This window comes from Saccopteryx bilineata, chromosome 4 (genome assembly GCF_036850765.1).
Source record: "Saccopteryx bilineata isolate mSacBil1 chromosome 4, mSacBil1_pri_phased_curated, whole genome shotgun sequence".
Lineage (NCBI taxonomy): Eukaryota > Metazoa > Chordata > Mammalia > Chiroptera > Emballonuridae > Saccopteryx > Saccopteryx bilineata.
Genome location: NC_089493.1, coordinates 273,246,209 through 273,271,969, shown reverse-complemented (window position 1 = coordinate 273,271,969; position 25,761 = coordinate 273,246,209). Strand labels below are relative to the sequence as shown.

At 41.8% G+C, this 25,761-nt stretch overlaps 1 protein-coding gene across 5 annotated transcripts in view; it reads right to left on the bottom strand.

The window, feature by feature from the left end:
• The window catches only part of TMC7 (transmembrane channel like 7), a 61,727-nt gene that overhangs the window by 12,861 nt on the left and 23,105 nt on the right, over positions 1-25,761 (bottom strand). For all 5 annotated transcript variants that reach the window (XM_066274723.1, XM_066274724.1, XM_066274726.1 and 2 more), the window contains exons 4-11: positions 24,062-24,229; positions 19,583-19,665; positions 14,624-14,769; positions 11,353-11,500; positions 10,023-10,196; positions 8,793-8,950; positions 5,525-5,642; positions 5,122-5,219 (exon numbers count right to left, since the gene is read on the bottom strand). In XM_066274723.1, coding sequence (XP_066130820.1) covers positions 5,122-5,219; positions 5,525-5,642; positions 8,793-8,950; positions 10,023-10,196; positions 11,353-11,500; positions 14,624-14,769; positions 19,583-19,665; positions 24,062-24,229 — 1,093 coding nt within the window. The remainder of the gene's footprint in view (positions 1-5,121; positions 5,220-5,524; positions 5,643-8,792; positions 8,951-10,022; positions 10,197-11,352; positions 11,501-14,623; positions 14,770-19,582; positions 19,666-24,061; positions 24,230-25,761) is intronic.

The following is a 25,761-nucleotide window of genomic DNA, read 5'->3' as shown; positions in this document are numbered from 1 at the left end:
GTCCAGTAGTTTTTTGACTGAGACTTTAGGGTTTTCTATATACAATATCATATCATCTGCAAATAATGATAGTTTTACTTCTTCTTTTTCAACTTGAATGCCTTTTATTTCTTCTTCTTGTCTGATTGCTGTGGCTAGGACTTCCAGGACTATGTTAAATAAGAGTGGTGAAAGGGGGCACCCCCGCCTTGTTCCTGATCTTAAGGGTATTGCTTTTAATTTTTGCCCATTGAGTATGATGTTGGCTGTGGGTTTCTCATAGATGGCTTTTATCATGTTGAGGTATGTTCCCTGTATTCCCACTTTGCTGAGAGTTTTGATCATGAATGGGTGCTGGATTTTATCAAATGCTTTTTCTGCATCTATTGAAATTATCATATGGTTTTTCTCCTTCTTTTTGTTTATGTGATGAATCACATTGATTGATTTACGAATATTGTACCAGCCTTGCCTCCCCAGAATAAATCCCACTTGATCATGGTGTATGATTTTTTCCATATATTGTTGGATCCGGTTTGCTAATATTTTGTTGAAGATTTTAGCATCTATATTCATCAGAGATATTGGCCTATAATTTTCTTTCTTTGTGTGGTCTTTGCCTGGTTTTGGAATCAGAATTATGCTCGCCTCATAAAAGGAGTTTGGAAGTCTTCCTTCCTCTTGAATTTTTTGAAATAGTTTGAGAAGGATAGGAGTTAGTTCTTCTTTGAATATTTGGTAGAATTCCGTTGTGAAGCCATCGGGCCCCGGACTTTTCTTTGTTGGGAGTTTTTTGATAACTGTTTCGATCTCCTTTGGTGTAATTGGTCTGTTTAAGTTTTCTGATTCTTCCAGATTGATTTTTGGAAGATTGTACATTTCAAGGAATTTGTCCATTTCATCTAGGTTGTCCAGTTTTTTGGCATACAGTTCTTCATAGTATTTTCTTACAATATTTTGTATTACTGTTGTGTCAGTTGTTATTTCTCCTCTCTCATTTCTAATTTTATTTATTTGAGTCCTCTCTCTCTTTTTCTTGGTGAGTCTACTTAAAGGTGCATCAATCTTGTTTACCTTTTCAAAGAACCAGCTCCTAGTTTCATTGATCCTCTGTATTGTTTCTTTAGCCTCTATGTCATTTATTTCTGCTCTGATCTTTATTATTTCCTTCCTTCTACTACATTTGGGCTTTACTTGCTGTTCTTTTTCTAATTCTTTTAGATGCAGGGTTAAGTTGTTTATTTGAGCTTTTTCTAGCTTCTGAAAGTGTGCCTGTAGTGCTATGAACTTCCCTCTCAGCACTGCTTTCGCTGTGTCCCATAAATTTTGAGTTGTTGTATGCTCATTGTCATTCGTTTCTAGGAATTTCTTTATTTCTTCTTTGATCTCATTCTTAATCCATTCATTATTTAACACCCTGCTATTTAGTTTCCATGTGTTTGAGAATTTTTGAGCTTTTCTGCTGTGATTCATTTCTAGTTTCATGCCGTTGTGATCGGAGAAAGTGCTTGATATGATTTCAGTCTTCTTAAATTTGTTGAGAGCACTTTTGTGCCCTAACATGTGGTCTATCCTAGAGAATGTACCATGAGCACTTGAAAAGAATGTATATTCTGCTGCTTTAGGGTGAAAGGTTCTGAAGATATCTATTAAATCGAGTTGATCTAGTGTTTCCAATAAGTCTGCTGTTTCTTTGTTAATTTTCTTTCTTGAGGATCTATCTAGTGATGTTAGTGGGGTATTGAAATCCCCTACTATTATAGTATTGCTGTTGATCTCGCCCTTTAAATCCATCAAAGTCTGTTTTATATATTTGGGTGCTCCTATATTAGGTGCATAGATATTTATAATAGTTATATCTTCCTGTTGGATTACTCCCTTTATCATTATGTAGTGGCCTTCTTTATCTCTTACTATATCCTTTGTTTTAAAGTCCAATTTGTCTGATATAAGTATTGCTACCCCAGCTTTTTTTTCATTTCCGTTTGCATGAAACATTTTTTTCCATCCTTTTACCTTCAATCTGTGTGTGTCTTTTGTTCTAAGGTGTGTCTCTTGTAGACAACATATGTATGGGTCCTGTTTTCTTATCCACGCAGCTACCCTATGTCTTTTGATTGGATCATTTAATCCATTTACATGTAAGGTTATTATTGATATGTAGTTGTTTATTGCCATTTTCTTCTTTAAAGGTGTATTCCTTTTTCTTTTTCTTTTTTTTTTCTGTATTCTTTTCCCACTTTATCTGTTTACACCAGGCCCCTTAATATTTCCTGCAGCATTGGTTTGGTTGTAATGAATTCCTTGAGTTGTTTTTTGTCTGGGAAGCTTTTTATTTCTCCTTCAATTTTAAACGATAGCCTTGCTGGATAAAGTAGTCTTGGTTGTAGGTTCTTGTTCTGCATTACTTTGAATATTTCTTGCCATTCCCTTCTGGCCTCAAGTGTTTCTGTTGAGAAGTAAGATGTCATCCTTATGGGGGCTCCTTTGTAGGTGATAACTTTTTTTTCTCTTGCAGCTTTTAATATTTTCTCTTTATCGCTTAGCTTTGGTATTTTAATTATGATGTGTCTTGGTGTAGGTTTCTTTGGGTTTCTCTTTAATGGAGTCCTCTGTGCTTCTTGGATTTGTGAGAGTTTCTCTTGCATTAATTTAGGGAAGTTTTCAGCTATGATATGATTGAACAAAGTCTCTATCCCTTGTTCTTTTTCTTCTTCTTCAGGAACCCTTATGATGCGGATGTTATTTCTCTTCATGTTGTCACAGAGCTCTCTAAGAGTTTCCTCTGACTTTTTGAGTCTTTTTCTCTTTTCTTCTCTGCTTTCATGCCTTCATTCCAGTTGTCTTCTAACTCGCTGATTCGATCCTCTGCTCTATCTATCCTGTTTTTAATTCCTTCCATTGTGGTCTTTATTTCTGATATTGTATTTGTCGTCTCCAACTGATTCTTTTTTATACTTGCTATTTCTTTATTTAGGTTTTCAAACTCCCCCTCCATTGTTGTTCTAAGATCCCTAAGCATCCTTACAATCATTATTTTGAACTCCGCATCTGGAAGTTTGATTATTTCCATATCACTCAGTTCATCTCTCGAAAGTGTCTCTTGTGGTTTCATTTGGATTGCACTCCTTTGTTTTCTCATCTTCTTCTTCTTTTTTTTTTTTTATTTGTAGAGTTGATTGAGTCTAGGCTTGGTGTTGTCTGCCTCCAGTTTTCAGTTGTGTTATTTTTAGGTCTTCGTGGCTTGGTATCAGCTATTATTTGTAATCCACTTTCGGATTTGGGCAGCTTTGAAGTCTTGATTTGTTTGTTTTCTTAACAGGTGATAGTCTTGTTAACTGATCTCAGCAGGGGGCTTCCTTGAAACTGTATCCAGGAATGCTGTGGGTGTAACCTGAGACGCTGAAGGTCTCTTCCTCCAACTAATCTCACTGGGGGCAGGGTTTTTTCTCTCAGCTTCAGTAGGGGGAGGTGTATCTCAGATCTCCATGGAGACCTGAGTTACTGCCCCTCCTCCCCACTTCTTGTTTTCAGCTGTGTCTTGTTGTGCTGATTGGAGCTGGATAGATGTCCGGAGATCTCTGATCCGGAAGCACTTCAGCTCTGTTTTGTGAAAGGTTCAGTCCCTCCCCCAGCTATGGCCGCCTCCAGCACGAATGAGTGAGCTTTTTTATTTTGTTTCTTGCATACCTTAGCCCCTCACAGTCTGTCCCTCTCCCTGTCTTTTCCACTTGGGAGATAAGCTGGTCTTTTCAACCCACCTTGCTCCCTGGTCGCCAGGTAAGTGGCTGTGAGCAGTAGTTTCTGCTCTTTTTCCTCTGTGAAATCCTCTCTGGGCTCTCAGCCTCACCCCCCTCCTTCCCTTCCTGTAAGCAGAGGAGATTCAGGCACTCCTTACCAGGATTATTGTGGCTTCCTCTTTGCTCCTTGGTTTTTGAGAGCTGTTCTTGCAGTTCAGTGTTGGTTTTTCATGCTGATTTTTTCTTTTTTTTCTTTTTTTTTAAATTATTTTTTCTTTTCTTTTTTTTCTGAAGCTGGAAACTGGGAGAGACAGACAGACTCCCGCATGCGCCCGACCGGGATCCACCCGGCACGCTCACCAGGGGCGACGCTCTGCCCACCAGGGGGCGATGCTCTGCTCCTCCGGGGGGTCGCTCTGCCGCAACCAGAGCCACTCTAGCGCCTGGGGCAGAGGCCAAGGAGCCATCCCCAGCGCCCGGGCCATCTTTGCTCCAATGGAGCCTTGGCTGCGGGAGGGGAAGAGAGAGACAGAGAGGAAGGAGGGGGTGGGGGTGGAGAAGCAAATGGGCGCTTCTCCTATGTGCCCTGGCCGGGAATCGAACCCGGGTCCCCCGCATGCCAGGCTGACGCTCTACTGCTGAGCCAACTGGCCAGGGCCGATTTTTTCTAAATTGATTTGTATTCCAGTTTGGTGTTGAGAGCTGGGTGTCTGTGCATCCGCCTACTCCGCTGCCATCTTCTCTCCCTGAATGTTCATTTTTAAGGGCTTACTGGACCTTTGACATGCTTACAGAATTTGTACATCTGGGCAAAAAAAGCCATTAAGTGAACAGTGTTTCACTTAAGGGTCAAGGAGATGCTGAGAATAATTTTTTTTAAAAATAACAGCACACTAATGATAACCATCATGGTGCTAGTCAATGTTTTGCTGAGTTTTGGAGTGTTCTTAGTTCTTTCATCTGTGTTTTCTCATTTAATCCTCATCACAGTGCTGTGAGGCAGGTACTGCTACTGTACCCATTTCACAGGTGGGAAAATAAACACAGACCTTAAATTACCTGCCCACGGTCACATGACTAGCAAACAGCAGTGCTGGGAAATGTGGTGTCCACTGAGGTCTGGAGGGTTTTCATTGACCGGGCTAATGAAAGGAAGTCATCTCCATGGAAACCCCATGGGAAGCAGCGCCATTTCCAATCTTCACACTGCCTTTGGGGGTGGCTAATGGACTATGGGGTTGATGACCTGGAATTGTCTGAAGCCACTGACAGTGGTTGTCAGTGGTTTCCCAGGACTGTGGAATTATCCTGCACTTTATGGAGAGCAGCTGTGAAAGGGTCCTTCAGCTGGGGCAGGGGTGGGAGGAGTGGAAGAGATAATTGGGTTACCTCTCACACTTACTTTCTAGGAAAATCCACAAAAAGTGTCACAGCCAAGATGATGATGAGGTCAAATATCATCAGCTTGTACATTTCCTGCCCAACTTGGGTCTCCCAGCACTGAAACCAAAAACAAGGAGAGACAGTGAGACCCAACGCAGGGCAGAGAAAACTAGGTTCTCAGGCTCCTCCCAGTGCCCATCCCCTCCCCAGATCCTGCTGCTGCTGGAGGCTATCAGCTGATGTGCCTCTGAGCTCCAGCACAAACTTGAGTTTTCAAGCCTTTAGAAGTGTCTGGTGCAACATGGTGAGAAAGTAGCTCGACTGAGATGCGAACTCATGGCTTCAAGGCATTTCTCTTGACCTTGAGGCTATTGCTCCAAAATGACCCACTCAGCAGGATGCTCCCATTCCCTCGGTCTCACCGGGTAGAGTTTCTGGTTGTAGCCACAGAGCTCACAGGAGAGGTTATCACAGGATGTGATCTTGGAGCCCAGGGTAAACACCAGCACACAGATGGTGGCCAACCGCATGAAGACACACCTGCAGGATGAGAGGGAGGAAGGAGGAAGGGAAGAGGAGGCCATGGGGCAGGCCAGGTCCTTGGAACTAGCTAGGGAGCAGAGAAGCTGCCCTTTTAAAAAGCAAACTCACCCTGACCAGGCGGTGGCACAGTGGATAAAAAGCAAACTCTCAGGCCCTGGCCGGTTGGCTCAGTGGTAGAGCGTCGGCCTGGCATGCAGGAGTCCCAGGTTCGATTCCTGGCCAGGGCACACAGGAGAAGCGCCCATCTGCTTCTCCACCCCTCCCCCTGTCCTTCCTCTCTGTCTCTCTCTTCCCCTCCCACAGCCAACGCTCCATTGGAGCAAAGTTGGCCAGGGCACTGAGGATGGCTCTGTGGCCTTTGCCTCAGGTGCTAGAATGGCTCTGGTTGCAGCAGAGCAACGCCTCAGATGGCAGAGTATCGCCCCCTGGTGGGCATGCCGGGTGGATCCCGGTCGGGCGCATGCAGGACTCTGTCTGACTGCCTCCCCGTTTCCAACTTCAGAAAAATACAAAAAAAAAAAAAAAAAGCAAACTCACAAATGGGTACAATTTCTGTTTGGTGTGATGAGCAAGTTTTGGACAAGGGTCACGGTGGCTCCATATTAGGAATGTACTTAAGACCAGTGAGTAGTACACTTAAAAATGTCAAATTTTATGCTAATATATTGACACAATTTTTTAAATTTCAGGAAAAAAAAAAGAGAAGAAAGCTGGGAACTCCTGAATCTATGATGTTATAGCTACATTTTAGAACATTCTATATTTCTGAAAAGAACTACTGTAGTTGAATCTTCTAAGCTGAGAGATTTCTGATAGATTGAGAAGTGAATACAGCACACTGCAGAGTTTCACACGGACATGAATCTGTTTTTTAAAGAAAACGTGTGGTTGTTGGCACGAGCAAGAGAAACCGTGCCTATGAGGACTGTCCGGGTAAGTTGAATTCAAGAGAAGAGGGCAGAGTGCACTATTATTCTTTTTTTAAAGATGCTTTCCTATTATTTGGTTTGTAATAAAGAAATAAATAAAGACATTAAAAAGTGGGCGATAGAGAAAAGCAAGCCCACACCATGGGCTCGCCTCTCGCATTACTTAGCATGTTGCCCGACACTTCGTGCCCCATGGTGGGATGAGAACCCGGCAGCTCTGAGGAGGTTTCTGTAACTAAAAACTGAAATGGAATAAAGGAAAATGTTTGAATCTACACAGTAGTTTACCATGACTATGGGTACGGAAAAACAAAATACGCCATGAGAAAACAATGAACTAAATGCAGACGAGGGAACCTTCTATGGCAAATACACCGGTCTCTCCCACAAATCACTAGCATAACACGAGGGGAGGGAGAATTCATTAAAGAATAAAAGGGGTGTACAGTTCTATAACACATCATCTGTACACTGTATATTATGTGTCCACCAACCCAAGTCAAGTCTCCTTTCATCATCATTTACCCCCTACACCCTCTTCTACCCACCCCTCCCCTTTCCCTCTGGTAATCACCATGCTGTCCTCTGTGTCCCCGTTTGAGCAAACCAATCCTACAGAGCCATCTGCAATGCCCTCAGGGAACTGACTTAATTTTATTAAGGGTCATGATGCTCATATTTAAAAAAAAAATCCTTGTCACTTAGAGATACACTGAAGTGATTACAGGTGAAATGACATATTGCCTGAGATTTGCTTAAAACAATCAGCAAAAGAGAGGAGAACAGATGAAACAAGGCTAACAAAACACTGGTATGGAAACTAAGGGAGGGGCACGTGGGGGTTCATTATACCATTTGTTCAGTTTGAAATTTTCCAAAATAAAAATATATCTTTTAAAAAGATGCAAATGTAATCTGAGGCATTAAAGCAGCAGCAGAAACTGCTCATTTTACATGGCCCCAACCTGGTCCTCTTCAACTCATTTGTGTTAACTCCATGCACTCTGTTTTATACCTGTTTTTTAAAATAAAACTGAATATCTATTTAATATGGAAAGAGATATTACAACTTATAAAAAGTCAACTGTAGCACACACTACAGCTGTGGGTGACCTGGCCACATTTTGTCAGCACCCACTATGCCATCAAATGCCTCAGGTTCCTCCCGTAAGGACTTGTACTCTCCACCCAAGGCCCACGCGTGGGGGTAGGGGGGAGCACACGTGGGGCGTTAATGCTCCTGGGAGCAGCCATCCTTAGGTGGTAGAGGCAGACTATCCGGTTTGGTGGGAAAGGGCTAAGGTATTTCCCACACAAACTCCCAGTTACCCAGTAGGACTGAGAACCAGCTGTCAACAGCAGCAACTTGCCCGGTAACACACCCTATTCCACAGGGGTCCCCAAACTACGGCCCGCGGGCCACATGTGGCCCCCTGAGGTCATTTATCCGGCCCCCGCCACACTTCTGGAAGGGGCACCTCTTTCATTGGTGGTCAGCATTTATATCCTGTGCTCCTGGAGTAGTAGCAGCGTCGCTCACGTACAGTACTACTTCCAGTGACACGGGATGCACGCGTTACGGCTCCGGAAGTGCATCATATCACTTGTTACGGCTAGCAGTGACAAATATGGAACCGGACATTGACCATCTCATTAGCCAAAAGCAGGCCCATAGTTTCCATTGAAATACTGGTCAGTTTGTTGATTTAAATTTACTTGTTCTTTATTTTAAATATTGTATTTGTCCTCGTTTTGTTTTTTTACTTTAAAATAAGATATATGCAGTGTGCATAGGGATTTGTTCATAGTTGTTTTTTTTTTATATTCTGGCCCTCCAACAGTCTTGAGGGACAGTGAACTGGCCCCCTGTGTAAAAAGTTTGGGGATCCCTGCTTTACTAGCTGTCTTTCCTTCTCTCCCACTTCCTCACCTCCCTTGTCATTTCTAATATCTTCAGAGCAACACCTCCTCCTAGGGGCCTACCTCACGCCCTCAGGTGTCAATGTGCAGATACGTGAACCAAAAATATAATACTGATGTAAACTCTTAGGTCAAAGAGCCTTCATTGCATGTGCAATTCTGATTCATTCCTGGGGGATGGCTGAACGTTGAAGAGGATTCTTGGCTTAACAGGAAAATGTGTCACAATTGATTAGCAACGTTTGCCATGGGAAAAGGAGGGGCAAGTGGTGATCTGTTTGGCACGTCTAGACCTTACCTAAGGATTGTCAGCCGGATCTCAAAGCCTGGGGAGTAGTCCTCATAGTGGATGATCTTGGCGAAGATCACTGGTGTGATAAAATTGGCCAGCGTGATCACAATAGAAGGCAAGTACAATATCAAGAGGTTTTCCCCAAACACCATCTTGTCAATTTCCTAGGAAGATAACAAAACTGGTCAGGAGTATAATAAGGAAAGTCGCATCACAAATGAGTTGATCTTAAAAGAACTCAACTATATATAGTAGGCTGTGTATTTTTAACATACACAGTGCAGTATATCAATTATACCTCGGTAAAACTGGGAAAAAAACCCTCAAATATATGTTTATTAGCAAACAAACAAAATAAAACATACATGCCATTCAACAAGGCCTTTAAACATAAGCCATCTCCTTCCTCCAGTGTTCTAAAAGAGGACACATGATCTAGCATCATACTAGAGGAAAAATGAGCTCTATCAGATTTATTTGAGTTATAAAAAGAAATCCATGTTTCTGTATTAATGGGCAATGTATTTTCAAGGCTGTAATAATGACTTAGAATAGCTATATTCTTCTTCTTTAGACTATTTAGCTATCTATATATATGGCTATCCAGGACAAAACTAAATTTTCCAGCTTCCCTTGTAGCTAGGTACAGCCATCTGACTAAATTCTGCCAAAAGGATGTGAGTGGAATTTTTAAGTGCAGGTCATAACCTTGAAGGGGAGGGGTGTTCCCTCCCAATCTCCTTCCCATTGGCTATATGGTAAGCTATCAAGTACCATACAGAAGAGGGCCACACCCTAAGAACGGCAGAGCCACAGGATGGAAGAAATCCGGGCCCCTGATAATTGATTTCATGAAGCACAGCCATGAGACCAGCTGGAGTTTTTCTTATTTTTATTTTTTTTCAGCTGGAGTTTTTAAAGCCACTTTTATTTTAGGTAAACCGAGGCCCCTATCTGTAAGTAAAGGAGTTGAAAATTAAATTAGGAATCAAGCTGGATTTAAATATTGTGAATTTCAGGGAGAATAGGTACCTCAAATACTCTATCTTGGATGCCTTTTATTTCTATTAAAAGTAGAAATTGATCACTTCTGATTTCTGGTTCTGTCATATCAGCCAATTTTATATCCATATGTAAAACAGAAATGATGATATTATCTGTCTCAGAAGTTTACGATGTACTTAGCATAACGTCCGACCATAGTTAAAGTTAAATTGACTTTCAAGGAGTCCTTACTTTTTTCATGTGTTCTTGTGAGAATATAGTTGCTCTGTAGATTGCATAAAAGCATGCCGCTAAAACAGCCAGAACAACACAATTCAAAAGTAATCTCAAAGAGTAAATTCGTATTGTGTCTTCAGAAGTCCTTTCTGCTATCTTCTGGCGTATTCTTTCTTCCTCCAGATCTGCCTGAGGAGCAAAGAAAACTGCTTTGTAAGCATGGGGCTGAAGGGATACTCAGGGGTGGAACCTCTGACGTATCTTTATACCCTGTCCATCTTTAAGACTTTCCTTAAATGTTCATCTTTCCCAAGGTACCTTCCCAGAATGAAGCCCAACTAGTTTTTGTGTCTACTAAAGGCCAAAGTCAAGGTAGTATCTCCTATTTAAGATTGCAAATAGACTTTGCAGTAAATGTGGAAACAGAACTGTTAACCTATTCATGACATTACTTATATGTTACATGCATTATTTCCTTTTTTATTATTGGTTGATTTTAGAGAGACAGAGAGAGCAAGGGAAAGAGAGACAGAGAGAGAGAGAGAGAGAGAGAGAGAGAGGCATACATCTGTTGTTTCACTTAGTTGTTCATTCATCGGTCACTTTCCATATGTGCCCTGACCGGGATCGAACCCACAATCTTAGTGTTTCAGGACAACACTTTAACCAATTGAGCTAACCAGTCAGTGCCACATGTGTTATTCTGGAAATTGTATATAAAGTGGGTGGAGTTTTTTAAAAAACTCAGTTGGGCTCTGCATTTAATAGAAGGATTCAATCTGTTAATATTTAGTGTAACAGATAACACATTTGACTTGATTTCTTCTATCATACTTTATTAAGCTTTGATATTATTGTCCCCTCCTCCTTTTCGGGGGGGATAGGTTTGATCATGATGTTATTTATTACTCCTTCTCTCCTTATTAGTTAATAAATTCTCTCCTACTTTTTCATATTCCTTTCACTTCACCTTATCATCGTAGCATTCCATCCTAAGTTCCATTTTCCCTGTTATAAAAAATGTCTGTGATCGGATCTCATGAACTGGAAAGATAACAGGGTGGCAAGGGGAGGACGGGAAGTACCACTTCCTCCCACTCACTGTGGTGTGTCCCCACCTCCCTTCCCAGCCCCAGTTTACCAGCTCCATGCTTGGGTGGAAGGCCATCAACCCCAGGAAGCTGTTCTTGGTGAAAAGCTCTTGAAAACTACAAAGGGGGAAACTTGCAAAGCACTGCAGATTGCCTGGTCCACACCCAGCTCTGCTGGAAGCTGCAAACCCCACCTCCCAAGGCACAACCTTGCTGGCAAGAGAGCCCCCAAGAGAAAGGCCAGCAGCACTCACTCGGAGCTCGTAGCGCAGGCTGCTGTGCTTCAGGTTGGCCATGCTGCGGTTGGTGATGCAGAAGTCCCAGCCAGCAAAGATCTTGTTGCAGTAACTCTGGAAGTGCTCCTCACTCTGGATCAGGTTGACTTTGAACCCTTCCACTGACCTGACCCCAAAACATAATTATGCTTCTTTTAAGAACAACAACAAAACACAGGCCCATGGGTTGGCTTTGTCAAGAATAAAATGGTTACCCATGGCTGCATTTTCCACCCATTTTGACATGGTCAAGTTTTAAACCATACTAAATATATGTGGTAGCTAACCAGGCATCTCATGGTTGAAAATCATTTCCTTTCGTCCATCAAAGGGCTCTTCTCATAGCTGGAAAAAATGCAAACTCTCTAACACAGCCTAGAGGGTCTACGTGATCCTGCATGATACCATCTTTCTTCCCAGATGGCCACTCTGATGATACTACACTGGCTTTTTTTTTACTTTCTATAAACATACAAACCTCAGCTCCTGCCTCAGGGCCTTTGTACTTGCAGTTCCTGCTACCCTCTCCTGGGACAGTTCTTCCCCGCCTCTTCCTATGGCTGCCTCCTTTCCATCTTTCAGGTTTCACCTCAAATAACCCCTCCATGGATTCCCCACCACCTCATCTAAAGTTGTGACTCGCACTTCAAGTTAGCTTCTTTCATTTCCTTTAGAATAATGAACAGAATCTGTAATTATCTTACCTGTTTACAGCTTATAATCTCTGGAGCCTGACTGCCTCACTACCTTTATATCCAGAAAGCCTGGACCATAATATGGCCACTACCCAATTGATGGATAAATGAATGAATAAATGACTTTAAAGAGTAAATAAAACTCAATATTTAGTGATCACTTGTTCCAATCAGATGCAATGCTTGATAACTCTATCCATTCAAATGCTTTCATGGAAGAAAACATCCTGGCATTTGATGACACAAATACATCAACTGCCACACACTAGATGAAATGGGGTGTTTTTAGGATTTTTCCAGTGAGTTCTGGGACAATAAAAAGTGGAAGGAATAATTTATTCTGCCAAAGGTTGCAGCAAAGAACTTCTATCAGAACCATCTGAGTGCTTTTCCAAAATGCAGGCTCCCAGGTGGGTTCATACCCTGAGATTTTCAATCAGTAGGTCTCGTGTAGGGTTCAGAAATGTGCTCTTTTATACAGCTCCATGGTGACTCTGAGACCCTGCATTAGATCAAACCTACATCTAACAGATGAGAACACTCAGGTCCAGAGAAGAGAAAATGATTTCCTTAGAATCAGAGAGTTAGTGGCAGAACTGAGGCCAATTTGAAGATGATAATTTTAATTTAATGAATGTTTACCAGGTGTCAGGCCCAGTGCTAAGTTCTTTACCTGCCTTGTTTCAGTGAATCCCCTCAACAACCATGTATGTAGAATAGATGAAGAAATAAGTTTAAAGAGATGAACTGACCTTCAAACCATGGTCTTGGGACCCCAAAGTCCACTCTTTGCCACTCTAGCACTTCCTCCTCCAGGGGTGGGCCTTTCCCCATCACACCACCCCCAGGCCACCCCCGGTCATCCCCAGGGAGCAATCAAGTGAGGAGCTTGAGCAAGACCTGGAGAAGGATTCACTGTTTGGCTAATAAATCTTATTGCTTCGTCAGGGCCCCTTCCAAAAGCCCTGAGAGCACTTCTGGTAATGTCTTCATCTGGTCCTGTTGTCTGTATACTTTCTAATTTAAAAAAGAAATTTTTGTATTCTTTCTCTTAAAGAGGGCTCCTCCAAATTGTCCCACTGCGAGTCTCTGAAACTCGATTCACCCACCAGCACTATAGAGTGGTGCCCAGGTCAGCCAGCACTTCTTCACCAAACATCTCTCTGCCCCTCAGAATGAGCTACTGCTCCTTCCTGTCCATACGCTGCCCATTCTGATGGGGAATGGACACACACTAGGTAACTTTCATTTCATGGCTTCTGACTCAGGATATGAGTGACCAGCTGCGCTCTGGGGCTTTCTCTGTGGTGGTAAACCCTGGTCTTCATGGAAGGCAAACTCAGTCCCGAACATCTTGGTCTCTTCAACTTCTATGAAAAGGAGCGTCACTGCCCCATGGCTCGTAGCACAGTTCATGCTCTCACATGGACAATGAAGTGGGTAAGAGAGGTGTCCATCATGATCCTGTCTGCCAAACAATCGCCCCTGGGGCAGAGACAAAAGCTGACCATGAGAAATATGTGTTTCCCATTCCATAGCATGTGTTAGTGCTGGGAAGTGGCCACCAGCCAGGGGTAACATTTCCCAGCCTCCTTGAAGTTAGCTATGGTCATGTGACCAAGCTGTTGTCAATGGAATGTGAGTATGTGGGTCACTTCAGGCCTAACCCGTAAACACCTTCCATGGGATACGCCCCCACACTTCTCCTCCCTTCCAGAGCTTAAGAGGAACGCCAAAGCTGCATGCTGAAGAACTTCGGCCCGCCTGAGTCCCACAACGACTAAGAAGATGTCTACCACACTAGCCTGTGCCTCACTCAGAACTTTATGTGAGCAAGACACGCACTTCTGTCGTGTTTGGGCCATTGTACTTTCTGGGGGAGTTGTATGTTAGTAATTAAAGTAATTAATATTCCTCACTTTTGTTTTCTTGGGAACGGACACCCTCACTAAACCACTTGTTTACTAGAGAAATACCATGGTCTAATGTGACCCTAACCCAATGGCCATAGCTGAAGGTCAGGGTTGGGGACCTGAATCAAGCAGAGCCAACACATCTCTTCAAAGGATTTCTGAGCCTGTGACCCAAGGAGTCCTTATATAGAAGCCACCACCAGGAGGCTCAGAGATGAACAAGCTCTTGTTTTTGGATATCTCAAAGCCACACCTTTACCTGTGTCCTCCCTGCCTTGGTTATCTGAGCCACTCAATTACCCTTTGCCCCAGTTAGTCAGAGTTGGGTTTCTGCCATTCAAAATCCAAGACAGACCTGGTTACATACACACACCAGATCAAAGATGAGGTGAGGGGATGGTATTGGCAACTGTGCACAGTAACGATTGAGTAAAGATCTCAGGCTGCTCATCCAGCTCCCAAATACTGCCTCCATTGCCTCCGGGTCCCCTGAGTCTCCAAAACACTGACAAATCTTCTTCCACAAAGCCCACCCTCCACTTGCCTCATCTTCTGAGCAGTGGCTCCCAGAGTCCATGGCCTCTAATCATCTTCAGCCATCAGGATAATTCAAAGAGAACACAATGATAAGATAAACTTTACCTTTTCACTATCCAAAGAAGACTCAGGACCAAGTACATAACTGTGCTTAACAAATAAGCCAGAGGTAGATCATAGGTGAAATTTTGAAATTTCACCCCATTAATGGTGTAATGTCCATAAAAGAGGCAGGTCTCCTCCAAGAAACCCTGAAAAAAAGCCACAAGCATGAGATCAGACTGGTAAGTTCACTGGAAGGAACCAGGAGATCAGTCTTTGCCTCAAGAACTCACATTTCAGTGTCATTGTTTATCCTAGATCCCCCGATACTGGAATAACCCCAGAGGTGTGAGGGGTGCTTAGTAATCACTGACAGAACTTGAGCACTAAAAATACACAGTTCTATGATCCAAAAATAAAATTAAGAAAACAATTCCATGTGCAATGACAGCAAATAATAATAATAACATACTTAAGAATAGATTTAACAACTAAAATGTAAATCATTTTTTATAGCTACAGAGAGAGTTGGACAGACAGGAAGGGAGAGGAGAGAGAGATGAGAAGCATCAAGTCTTCATTGCAGCACATTAGTTGTTCGTTGATTGCTTTCTCATATGTGCCTTGACTGGGGGCTACAGCAGACTGAGTGCCCCTTGCTCAAGCCAGTGACCTTGGGCTCCAGCCAGTGACCTTGGGCTTCAAGCCAGCGATCTTTGAGCTCCAGCCAGCGACCATGGGGTCATGTCTATGATCCCATACTCAATCCAGCGACCCTGTGCTCAAGCTGGATGAACCTGCACTCAAGCTGGCAACCTTGAGGTTTCGAACCTGGGTCCTCCACGTCCCAGTCTGACACTCTATCCACTGCACCACCACCTGGTCAGGCTAAATCTTATTCTTAAAGCTACAAAACATTGTTTAAAAAACTTAAAGAAGATCTAAATAAATGAAGAAACATCCCATGGTTATGGATCAGGAAATCTATGGCAATACTCCTCAGGTTGATTTATAGATTCAACACATTCCTATCAGAATCCCAGCTGGCTTCCCTGTAAAAAGTTACTAGCTAATCAGAAAGTTCATATGGAATTGAAAAGGACTCAGAATAGTCAAAACAATATTTTTAAAAAATGTTGGAGGACTCACATATTCCAATTTCAAAATTTGCTATAAAACAACAGTAATCAAGACAGTGAGGTACTGCCTGACCAGGCGGTGGCGCAGTGGATAGAGCATCAGCCTGGGATGCTGAAGTTCGAAGCCCCAACGTTGCTGGCTTGAATGTGGGGTTGCCAGCTTGAGCATGGGATCATAGACATGACCCATGGTTGCCTGCTTGAGCCCAAACGTCACTGGCTTGAAGCCCAAGGTCACTGGCTTGAGCCCCAGCCAGGAGGCTGGCATGAAGCCCAAGGTTGCTGGCTTGAGCCCACGGTCACTGACTTGAAGCCCAAGGTGGCTGGCTTGAGCAAAGGGTCACTGGCTTGGCTGGAGCATCCTAGCCAAGCACATATAAGAAAGCAATCAATGAACAATTATGGTGCCACAACGAAGAGTTGATGCTTCTCATCTCTATTCCTTCCTGCTTATCCTCCCCCACTCCTCGCTTTAAAAAAAATACAATGAGGTAGTAACATAAGAATAGCCATATAGATCAATGGAAAAGAATTGAGTCCAAAAATAAACCCATACATTTCTGGTTAATTGGTTTTTGATAATAATAATGGGCTAAATCTTCATGACCTTAGATTTGGCAATGGATCCTTAAATATGACACTAAAAGAAATAATAGCAATGAAAGAAAAAATAAATTGGACTTTATCAGAATTTAAACTTTTGTGCTTCAAAGGACACTATCAAGAAAGTGAAAAAACAACCCACAGAATAGAAAGAAATAGTTTTAAATAATATACCTGATAAGGTACTTGTATTTAGAATATATAAAGAATTCTTATAACTTAACAATAAAAAGACATATAATCTAATTAAAATGTAAAGAGGATTTAAATAAACATTTATTCAAAGAAAATATGCGAATAGCCAAAAGCACATAATAAGATGCTCATTAGGGAAATGTAGATAAAAACCACGAGGACATTTCATTGCACACAAACCAGGGTGGCTATAATGAAAAAAATCAGGTAATAGCAAGTACTGACAAGGATGTGGACACATCAGACCCCACATACAGTGCTGGTGAGAATAAAATGGTGCAGCCACTTTGGAAAAATCTAGCATTTCCTTAACAAGTTAAAGATAGAGCTACCATTTGACCCAGCAATTCCACTCCTAGGCATATACCCCCAAAGAAGTGAAAACATATCTCCACACAAGAAACTCACACATGAATGTTCATTCCAGCATTATTACTAAGAGCCAAAATGTGGAAACAACCCAAATGTTGAATAAGCAAAATGTGGTATTTCCATGCAATGGAATCCTATTTGGCCATAACAAGGAATGAAAGACTGATAGATGTTACAACATAGATGAACCTTAAAATGTTAAATAAAAGAAGCAGAGACAGAAGACCACATATTACATTATTCCATTTACGTGAAATGTCCGGAATAAGCATTTCATAGAGACATAAAGTAGATGAATGGTTGCTTAGGGCCAATAATGGGGATTGGGAAGAGCTAGGTAAAGGGCATAAAATTTCTTTTTGAGGTGATGAAATGTTCTAAAATTGACTGTGGTAATGATTGTACAACTCAGTGACTGTACTAAAAACCACTGAATAGAACACTTTAAAAGGGTGAATTATACAAAGGTAAACTATATCTAATAAAGCTGTTAGCAAAAAAAAAAAAGAAAAAGAAAAAAGAAGTGACTTTATGTAAAAATATAGCACAGAGTAGTCCCTGACTTCTTTTTTTTTTAATTTTTCTGAAGTGAGAAGTGGGAGGCAGAGAGACAGATTCCCACATGCGCCCAACTGGGATCCACCTGGCAAGCCCACCAGGGGGTGATGCTCTGCCCATCTGGGGTGTTGCTTCATTGCAACCAGAGCCATTCTAGCACCTGAGACAGAAGCCATAGAGCCATCCTCAGCGCCTGGGCCAACTTTGCTCCCATGGAGCCTTGACTGCGGGAGGGGAAGAGAGAGACAGAGAGAAAGGAGAGGGGGAAGGGTGGAGAAGCAGATGGGTGCTTCTCCTGTGTGCCCTGGTCAGGAATCGAACCCGCGACTTCTATACACCAGGCCAATGTTCTACTACTGAGCCAGCCGGCCAGGGCCCTAGTCCCTGACTTCTTATGGAAAGAATAACTGATCACCTCAAATTCCTCCCTGGATGGCAGGAAAATTCCAGGAAAACGCGAAGAGAACCTACACAAAAGCAGTGTTACAGGTATACAGGTATACAGGTAGTGCGAAGATGTTCACCACAGCATTGCTTACAAAGAAGGAAAATGGAGGCAACCTGAATGTCCAACAACAGGGGCCTGGCTAGATCATAAAAAAATCCACATTGTACAATATTAAGCAAGACCTCTAAGGTGCACGAGAAAGGGCAAGAGGGCTATGAACCATAGTGTTCAAGGTGCGGTGACTTTTGGGGAGGATACTTTGACGTTTTATTCCATAAATTCTGAATTTTTTATGACAACTGTGTATTCTTATATTAAGTAAAAATTTTAACAGGAAAAAAATGTAGAAACAGAACATTCAGGATTTTTTTTAGCTCTTCTGAAGCCGGGGCACACAGGCCATAAAAACTTGTCCAACGATCTGAAACCTGTTTATATTTCCCAGGCGTTGATATCAGGATTGCCATTAATCTCTCTCTCTCTCAAAATTATGTAATATTATAGGGTCAAGGTTCGCTGGGCCAGGAAAAGAATTTTTCTGATTACAGCTTGTCTCAACTGTTTTTAGCAAAGACAGAACACTGTTGAATTCTCTGGCTATCTCTCTCTCTAAGGCCAATTTAAACTTAAACTTTTCATAAAGTTAAAATTCAGTCTCTCAGTCACACCTGCCACATTTCAAGTGCTCAAGAGTTTGTGGCCATCGCAGTTCCAGAACATTCTTGTCATTGTAGAAAATTCCTTTGGACAGGGCTGTTCTCTCTCACGCATATTTTATTAAACACTGATAATCAAGTGCATCTAAGTCTCCCATAAAGTATTTCCTATAAGGTGGAAGGTTATGATGTGTGAAGCTCTACAGCAGGGGTCCCCAAACTACGGCCCGAGGGCCACATGCGGCCCCCTGAGGCCATTTATCCGGCCCCCGCCGCACTTCCAGAAGGGGCACCTCTTTCATTGGTGGTCAGTGAGAGGAGCATAGTTCCCATTGAAATATTGGTCAGTTTGTTGATTTAAATTTACTTGTTCTTTATTTTAAATATTGTATTTGTTCCTGTTTTGTTTTTTTACTTTAAAATAAGATATGTGCAGTGTGCATAGGGATTTGTTCATAGTTTTTTTTTATAGTCTGGCCCTCCAACTGTCTGAAGGACAGTGAACTGGCCCCCTGTGTAAAAAGTTTGGGGACCCCTGCTCTACAGATTGCTCTTTTGGGATGTAATCTAAAGAAATGAGGCTAACAGCAGTTTTGGGATTTGATCCCACTTTGTCTTCAATAGCGGTGTGACCTTGGGTGAGTCACTGAATTTTTTTTCTCCTTGCATAATGGACATCTCAACACTGATCTGACAATTCCTCTCAGTTATTTTGAGAAAAATGTGACACATGAAAAAGCACTTTTCCAGGATTAAACAAACACAATGGACAAATTCAATACTTTCTATTTATCTATTCAGAAAAGTGGAAGTTCAATGACATAGTATTTTATACCAATAACTTTCACAAAGCATATTTCCTGTATATTCTAGCAGGGGATGGGTGAACTTTAACCTTGCAGATGAGTCACTGCAAATCCTGTCCTTTGCACTGGTACTTGTGTCAACACTGAGTTTGGCTCTCACTAAAGACATTCGGGAAACTGATGTTTACATTAACCTATCTTCAAGATCTTGAGGGCCTAAGTACAGAATTATATTAAATACTTACAGTGCCAGAGAGCAAGTCTATGATATAACTGTAAAAGTAGATGAGTCCAGAACTACTTATTGGATATACTGTGCATTGAATATCTGTAAAAAAAAATCCCAAAGAACAAAAACAAGGTCAGTGGAAACAGTCTCTATAACTTGTCTATTACGTTTTATGTAGATAGCATGTATACATGTCTATACACACTTAGATGTCATATATATTGATATGTCTGTGTAGAAATGTGTCTATATGGTTGTGACTTTCTATTTTCAGACTAAACTCCAATGCACCAAGTATAGTAGCATTTTCTCTTTCACTATTCTCCTTAAACATCTGGGGATGTGTGTTTTTTCTGTACATTTTGCATGTGGATCTACTTATAGTAATGTTTTCTGCTTGTATTGGTATTTTGTGTTTGGGAGTTCATGTTTGTGCATGTTTTAGAAAATGTGATTGATATCATTGTTATTCCATTTTAATCACATCCAATTTTAAAAGATCTCTATGTGCTCTGGCTAGGTAGCTCAGTTGGTTACAGCATTGTTCTGTTATGCCATGGTTGCAAGTTCAATCCCTGGCAAGGGCACATACAAGAATCAACCAATGAAGATCTAAGTAAATGGAACAACAAATCAATGTTTCTCTGTTTCTTTCTCTAAAGTTAATTAAAAAATTTTTTAAGTAAACATGAAGTTTCATTTGAGAAATACATATATTTATATATGTGTAATTAACTAATAAATTATATGAATAGAGATTTTAGTGATACTACCTTATTCATGAATTAATTCACTTCCTCTATATCAGTCAGCTATTGCTGTGTAACAAACAACCTCAAAGTCTTCAGTGACTTCACATGCCAACCATTTATTTTCTCATTCACGGACCTGCAGTTATGATTAATTCAGCTGATTTAGGCTGAACCAGGATGACTCCAGGCTTCCACTTGAGCACAGGTCTGCTCCCCAGGGACTCCATTCTGGAGCCCAGGCTCAAGAGGAAATGGCTTACCTAGGGGATGCTCTCCTCATGGTTTCTCTCATAAGGCGAGTCACACAAAAGCTATTTCAAGCTAATACTCCACTAGACAAAACAAGCCACATGACCAAGTGTAATATCAATGGAGCAGGAAATATTTTCTGCCCACAGAGAGAGGCCCTGCAAAGTGACAGTTGCAATGGAGCGACAAATTGGGAAAAATAATTCAATATACTACCCATTTTCTAGGTCTTAGTTTTCCCTTTATTAAATAAGAGAATTGAACCAGTTTCTTCAAGGCCAAATTCAGCTCTTACATTTGTAATTCTAACATACATGTGCTCATTTATTCATTCAACAAACATTTCTTAATCACTTAAATACTGGAGTTAAAACGACAAGCAAGGAGCAGCTCCTGCTCTTGAAAAGCTCACCATCAGGGGTAAAGAAAGACAAGTAGTAGTCAGGCCTACATAAGGTAGTCAAATGGTTGCATGAACATAGTATATGTAGAGGAAGGCAGCCATTCTGTTTGGAGTCCAAAAAATGGAATGAGATCTCTGCCACTCTGGTCCTCACTCATTCTCTTCTAGCCTAGAGGTCAGCAAACTATGGCCCATGGGTCAAATGTGACCAGCTGGCTGTTTTTGTTAATATAAAGTTATGGGAACACAGCCATGGCCATTCATGACACCTGCCTATGGCCACTTTTGCGCCATGATGTCAATGTTGAACAGTGGCAACAGTAAAACAGTATGGCTTGCAAAGCCCGAAATATTTACTATCTGGCCTTTTATAGGGAAAGCCATGCCAGGCATTTTGTTTCTCTAATATGTTGAGTTATTTCCCAGCTGGGGACCTTTGCAGATCCTGTTTCTCTACATGAAGACGCTTCCCCAAGTTCTTCAACAGTTGACCTCTCCTCACCCCCCTGGGCTCAGCTTAAATGTCTCTGCCTTCACAGAGGGATCTGGGGATGCCTTAGCCTCTGGGGTCCTGTCCAACTTCTCAGGACTTTATCACTTTCCTTTTCCTATGGCCCAATCCATCCCTTCTGTACTTCGTGTGCTTAATTACCTAAAGTTCACCTTCTGCTAGAATATATCAACACTGTAGATGCAGGTGTGGTGCTCCCTGTTGTAGCTTCAGTGCCAGGCTCAAGCTGAGCACACAGCAGGTGCTCAGTAAACACTTGCTGAAGGAATGAAGACAGGCAGAAAGGTGAGGAAAGGAAGAGAAAGATTTCTGGTCCTTTTCTTAAGGGGCAGTATTTACTAGGTAAGTATTTTTTTCATTTTTATTTTTTTATTATTTTTTTGTATTTTTCTGAAGCTGGAAACGGGGAGAGACAGTCAGACAGACTCCCGCATGCACCCGACCGGGATCCACCCGGCACGCCCACCAGGGGGCGACGCTCTGCCCACCAGGGGGCGATGCTCTGCCCCTCCGGGGGTCGCTCTCTTGCGACCAGAGCCACTCTAGCGCCTGGGGCAGAGGCCAAGGAGCCATCCCCAGCGCCCGGGCCATCTTTGCTCCAATGGAGCCTCGGCTGCGGGAGGGGAAGAGAGAGACAGAGAGGAAGGAGAGGGGGAGGAGTGGAGAAGCAGATGGGCGCTTCTCCTGCGTGCCCTGGCCGGGAATCGAACCCGGGACTTCTGCACGCCAGGCCGACACTCTACCACTGAGCCAACCGGCCAGGGCTTGTTTTTTTTTTTTTTTTTTAAGCGTCTGTGTGCAGGGGGAGGATATAACACGAGGAGATAATGATGAGAAAGACGGGATGCACGCCAACCACACTTAGTCCAGCTGCATTTCCTACAGCGGATGCCTCCCCTACAACCAAGGCCCGGCCTACGGCTGAAGGGAGAAGTGACCAGGCAGTTGAGTCTACTGGTTCAGTGCTCAGGCTCCGGGTTCACAGAGTGACAGAATGGCACTCAGTGCTTCTAGAAAGAAACAGCACTAAAAAATAAGTAAATAAAAACAGCTGCCATTTATTGAGTGCTTTCCATGTGCTGAGCATTGTATTTTCTTATTTAATACTCATTTTTAAATTGACTATTGCTTAATTATTTAACCACTTTTATTTTCTAATTTAAATAATATCAAATGTATAGTATTATTTGCAATTATCATATATCAATATTTATCAATTAAATAAGTATTCTTTTTAATGAGCTAAGTATTAGTGGTGTTATCTGAATAATGAAATTAATCATATCATTATTTAAATTGCCACCGCCAGTCTATGGATTGAAACCGAGGCTCAGAAAGTCTAGTCAACTAGCAGAGTTAGGCCTTGAAATTGAACCCCAGGTTTCCACATAGCAGCAGGTAACACTGATCTGTAAAATGAACTTCTTAGAAAATGAAAATGTGGCACCTGGCACACAGTAGGCACTCAATCTGAGTACCAAAGCCCTGAACTAAGTCAGTTTCTACATTATTCTCATTTTATTTTGAAGTGTAATAGAATTAAGACAGGACTGAATATGATGAAGAGGAATGTTCAGGGCCACGGAAATGATTCTGGAGAAGGGTTCTTCTAGGGAAGGGAGTTATGTGATAAAAGAAGCAGGAGGCTGCCCCTTCTAACCCAAGTCCAGAACCTGGTTCCTAGAGCAGTGGTTCTCAACCTTTCTAATGCCGTGACCCCGCAATACAGTTCCTCATGTTGCGGTGACCCCAAACCAAAAAATAATTTTTGTGGCTACTTCATAACTGTAATTTTGCTACAGTTATGATTCGGAATGTAAATACCTGATATGCATTATGTATTTTCCGATAGCTTTAGGCGACCCCGCCGGGGTCGCGACCCACAGGTTGAGAACCGCTGTTCTAGAGGGTAATCAAATGACTATAGAATGACTGAAACTCTTCCCATCTGAATTAACAAAATGTCTAGAAGATCTGACTTATGTTGAGAATTCAAAAAGAAAACACAGGTCCAACACTTACTATTGGCACATGATTGGTGTTTAATAAATGGTAGCCTTGAGCATCACTATTATTGAAAATGAAAGTCTTATAATGAAAACACTAGCATAGATTGAATTATGTTTGCTAAATGTTCCACTTTCTGACCCTACAGTTCTCTTCCCAAATGCCTTGCTGAACTCAGGAGTGGCCAAGTGACTTGCTTTGGCTAATGAGATGTTGCAGATACGATGTGTATGATCATCAGGCCGAAGCTTTAGGAGTCAGTACATTTGTCATGGCTCATTTTGCTTTGGACATAGTGACTGTCAGTGGTCCAGAAAGAGGCTGCTCCATCAGCTTGGGCCCCAGCATGAAGATAACATGAAAACACCACCAAAGAGTGATGGACATGGACTGTGAGCAAGAAAGAAACCTTTGTGGTTATTAGGTGCTGAGAGTTACAGGGTCATTTGTTCCTGCAGCACAACCTAGTCCACCCTAATACAGTAACCCAAGATTAAGAATATACATATTTCTAAAGAAGGAAGCATTGCAGCCAGTAACACTGCTCAGGGAAAAACCAGGCCTTAGACTCACCTATGTCTTTGGATGGAATGAGCACAAAGCTGCTGTTGGTGATCTTGTGTTTGGTGAGCAAGACTGGGAGCAAAATCAGCATAAAGATGATCAGAAATATCACCAAATTCAGCAACACCAGAAATCTCAAGAAGGAGAAATAGGACTGAATTCCAGTGCCAAATTTCCCTGGAAAAAAAGAAATCCAGCCATCAGTGACCAGGAGTGTGAGCCCTACTACCCACTGTAGATTTAATCAGCCACACAGGGCTGAAGTTAGAGGAATCCTGGTAGGAGGCAAGGAGAAAGAAACATTTTATTTTTTCTACTGTTGGCTTGAAGATTCTACTTCCAACGGTTTTAAACTTGAACTTGTAAATATACAATCCTGAATGAACCATTGGAGAAAGGTGTGCAGGGGTACTCAACAGTTACCTTTTCTCATGTGAAAATCTAATTCATTTCTGCGTTATTTATTGAAAGACTATCCTTTCCCCAATGATGTGCAGTAGTGCTTTGGTAACTGACCATAATGTATGAAGCTGTTTCTAAATTCTCTGCTCTGCTCTATTGGTCTAATTGTCTTTCCTTGCACCAATACCAGACTAATTACTGTAGACCTGACATACAGTGTTATAAGTCTTTCAGCTTTGTTCTTCCATGCGTACATGAGGTCCTCCGCATTTCTATATAAATTTTAGAATCAGTCTATTAATTTTCACACAGACACAAATACACAAAATCTGCTGAGATTCTGATAGAAATTCCATGGGATATATATGGGTCAACTGAAGGACAAGTGACATCTTTCTAGTATTGAATCTCTGATCCATGAACATGATTTATTGAGGTTCTTTAATGTCAATATTATATATTTTATGTGCAGAATTATTCAGATCTTACTTTTTTTTGAAAGACTTTATTTATTGATTTTACAGAAAGGGGGCAGGGGGAGTGAGAAGTATCAACTCATAGTTGTTTCATTTTAGTTGTTCATTGCTTGTTTGTCATATGTGCCTTGACTGGGCAAGCCCAGGGTTTTGAATCGGTGACCTTAGCATTCCAGGTCGACTCTCTAGCCATTGTGCCACCATAGGCCAGAGAGATTTTTATTTATATATATTCTCGATTCCTTTTTTTATTTAATTTATTCATTTTAGAGAGGGGGGAGAGAGAGAGAGAGAGAGAGAAGGGGAGGAGCAGGAAGCATCAACTCCCATATGTGCCTTGACCAGGCAAGCCAGGGTTTTGAACTGGCAACCTCAGTGTTTCCAGGTTGATGCTTTATCCACTGTGCCACCACAGGTCAGGCCTTAGGTACAACGTTTTGCAATTGTAAATTATATTATTTAAAAATATTCATTTTCTAAGTGTTTGTTGCTGGTAGATAGAAATACAATCGATTTTATATAGAGATCTTGTATCTAGTAACTTTACTAAAAAAATTTTATTTTTCCATTCCACTCACTATGCCTTCCCCTCATCATTGTACACTGGCTGAAACTCCCAGAATGATGTTCATTATTAATGATTCAGTGATAATTGGCACCCTTTTTCTCATTCTCAATCTTGGGGAAAACTTCAATATTTCACCATTAAGTATGATGCTTATTGCTGAATTTTTATAGACAGTCAGAAAGCACTTGAAGAGTAAGGGTGTTTGCCTATTCTTTGTGGGGGCAAAGAATTTATCTTCTGAAACAGGAGATATAAGAGACCAC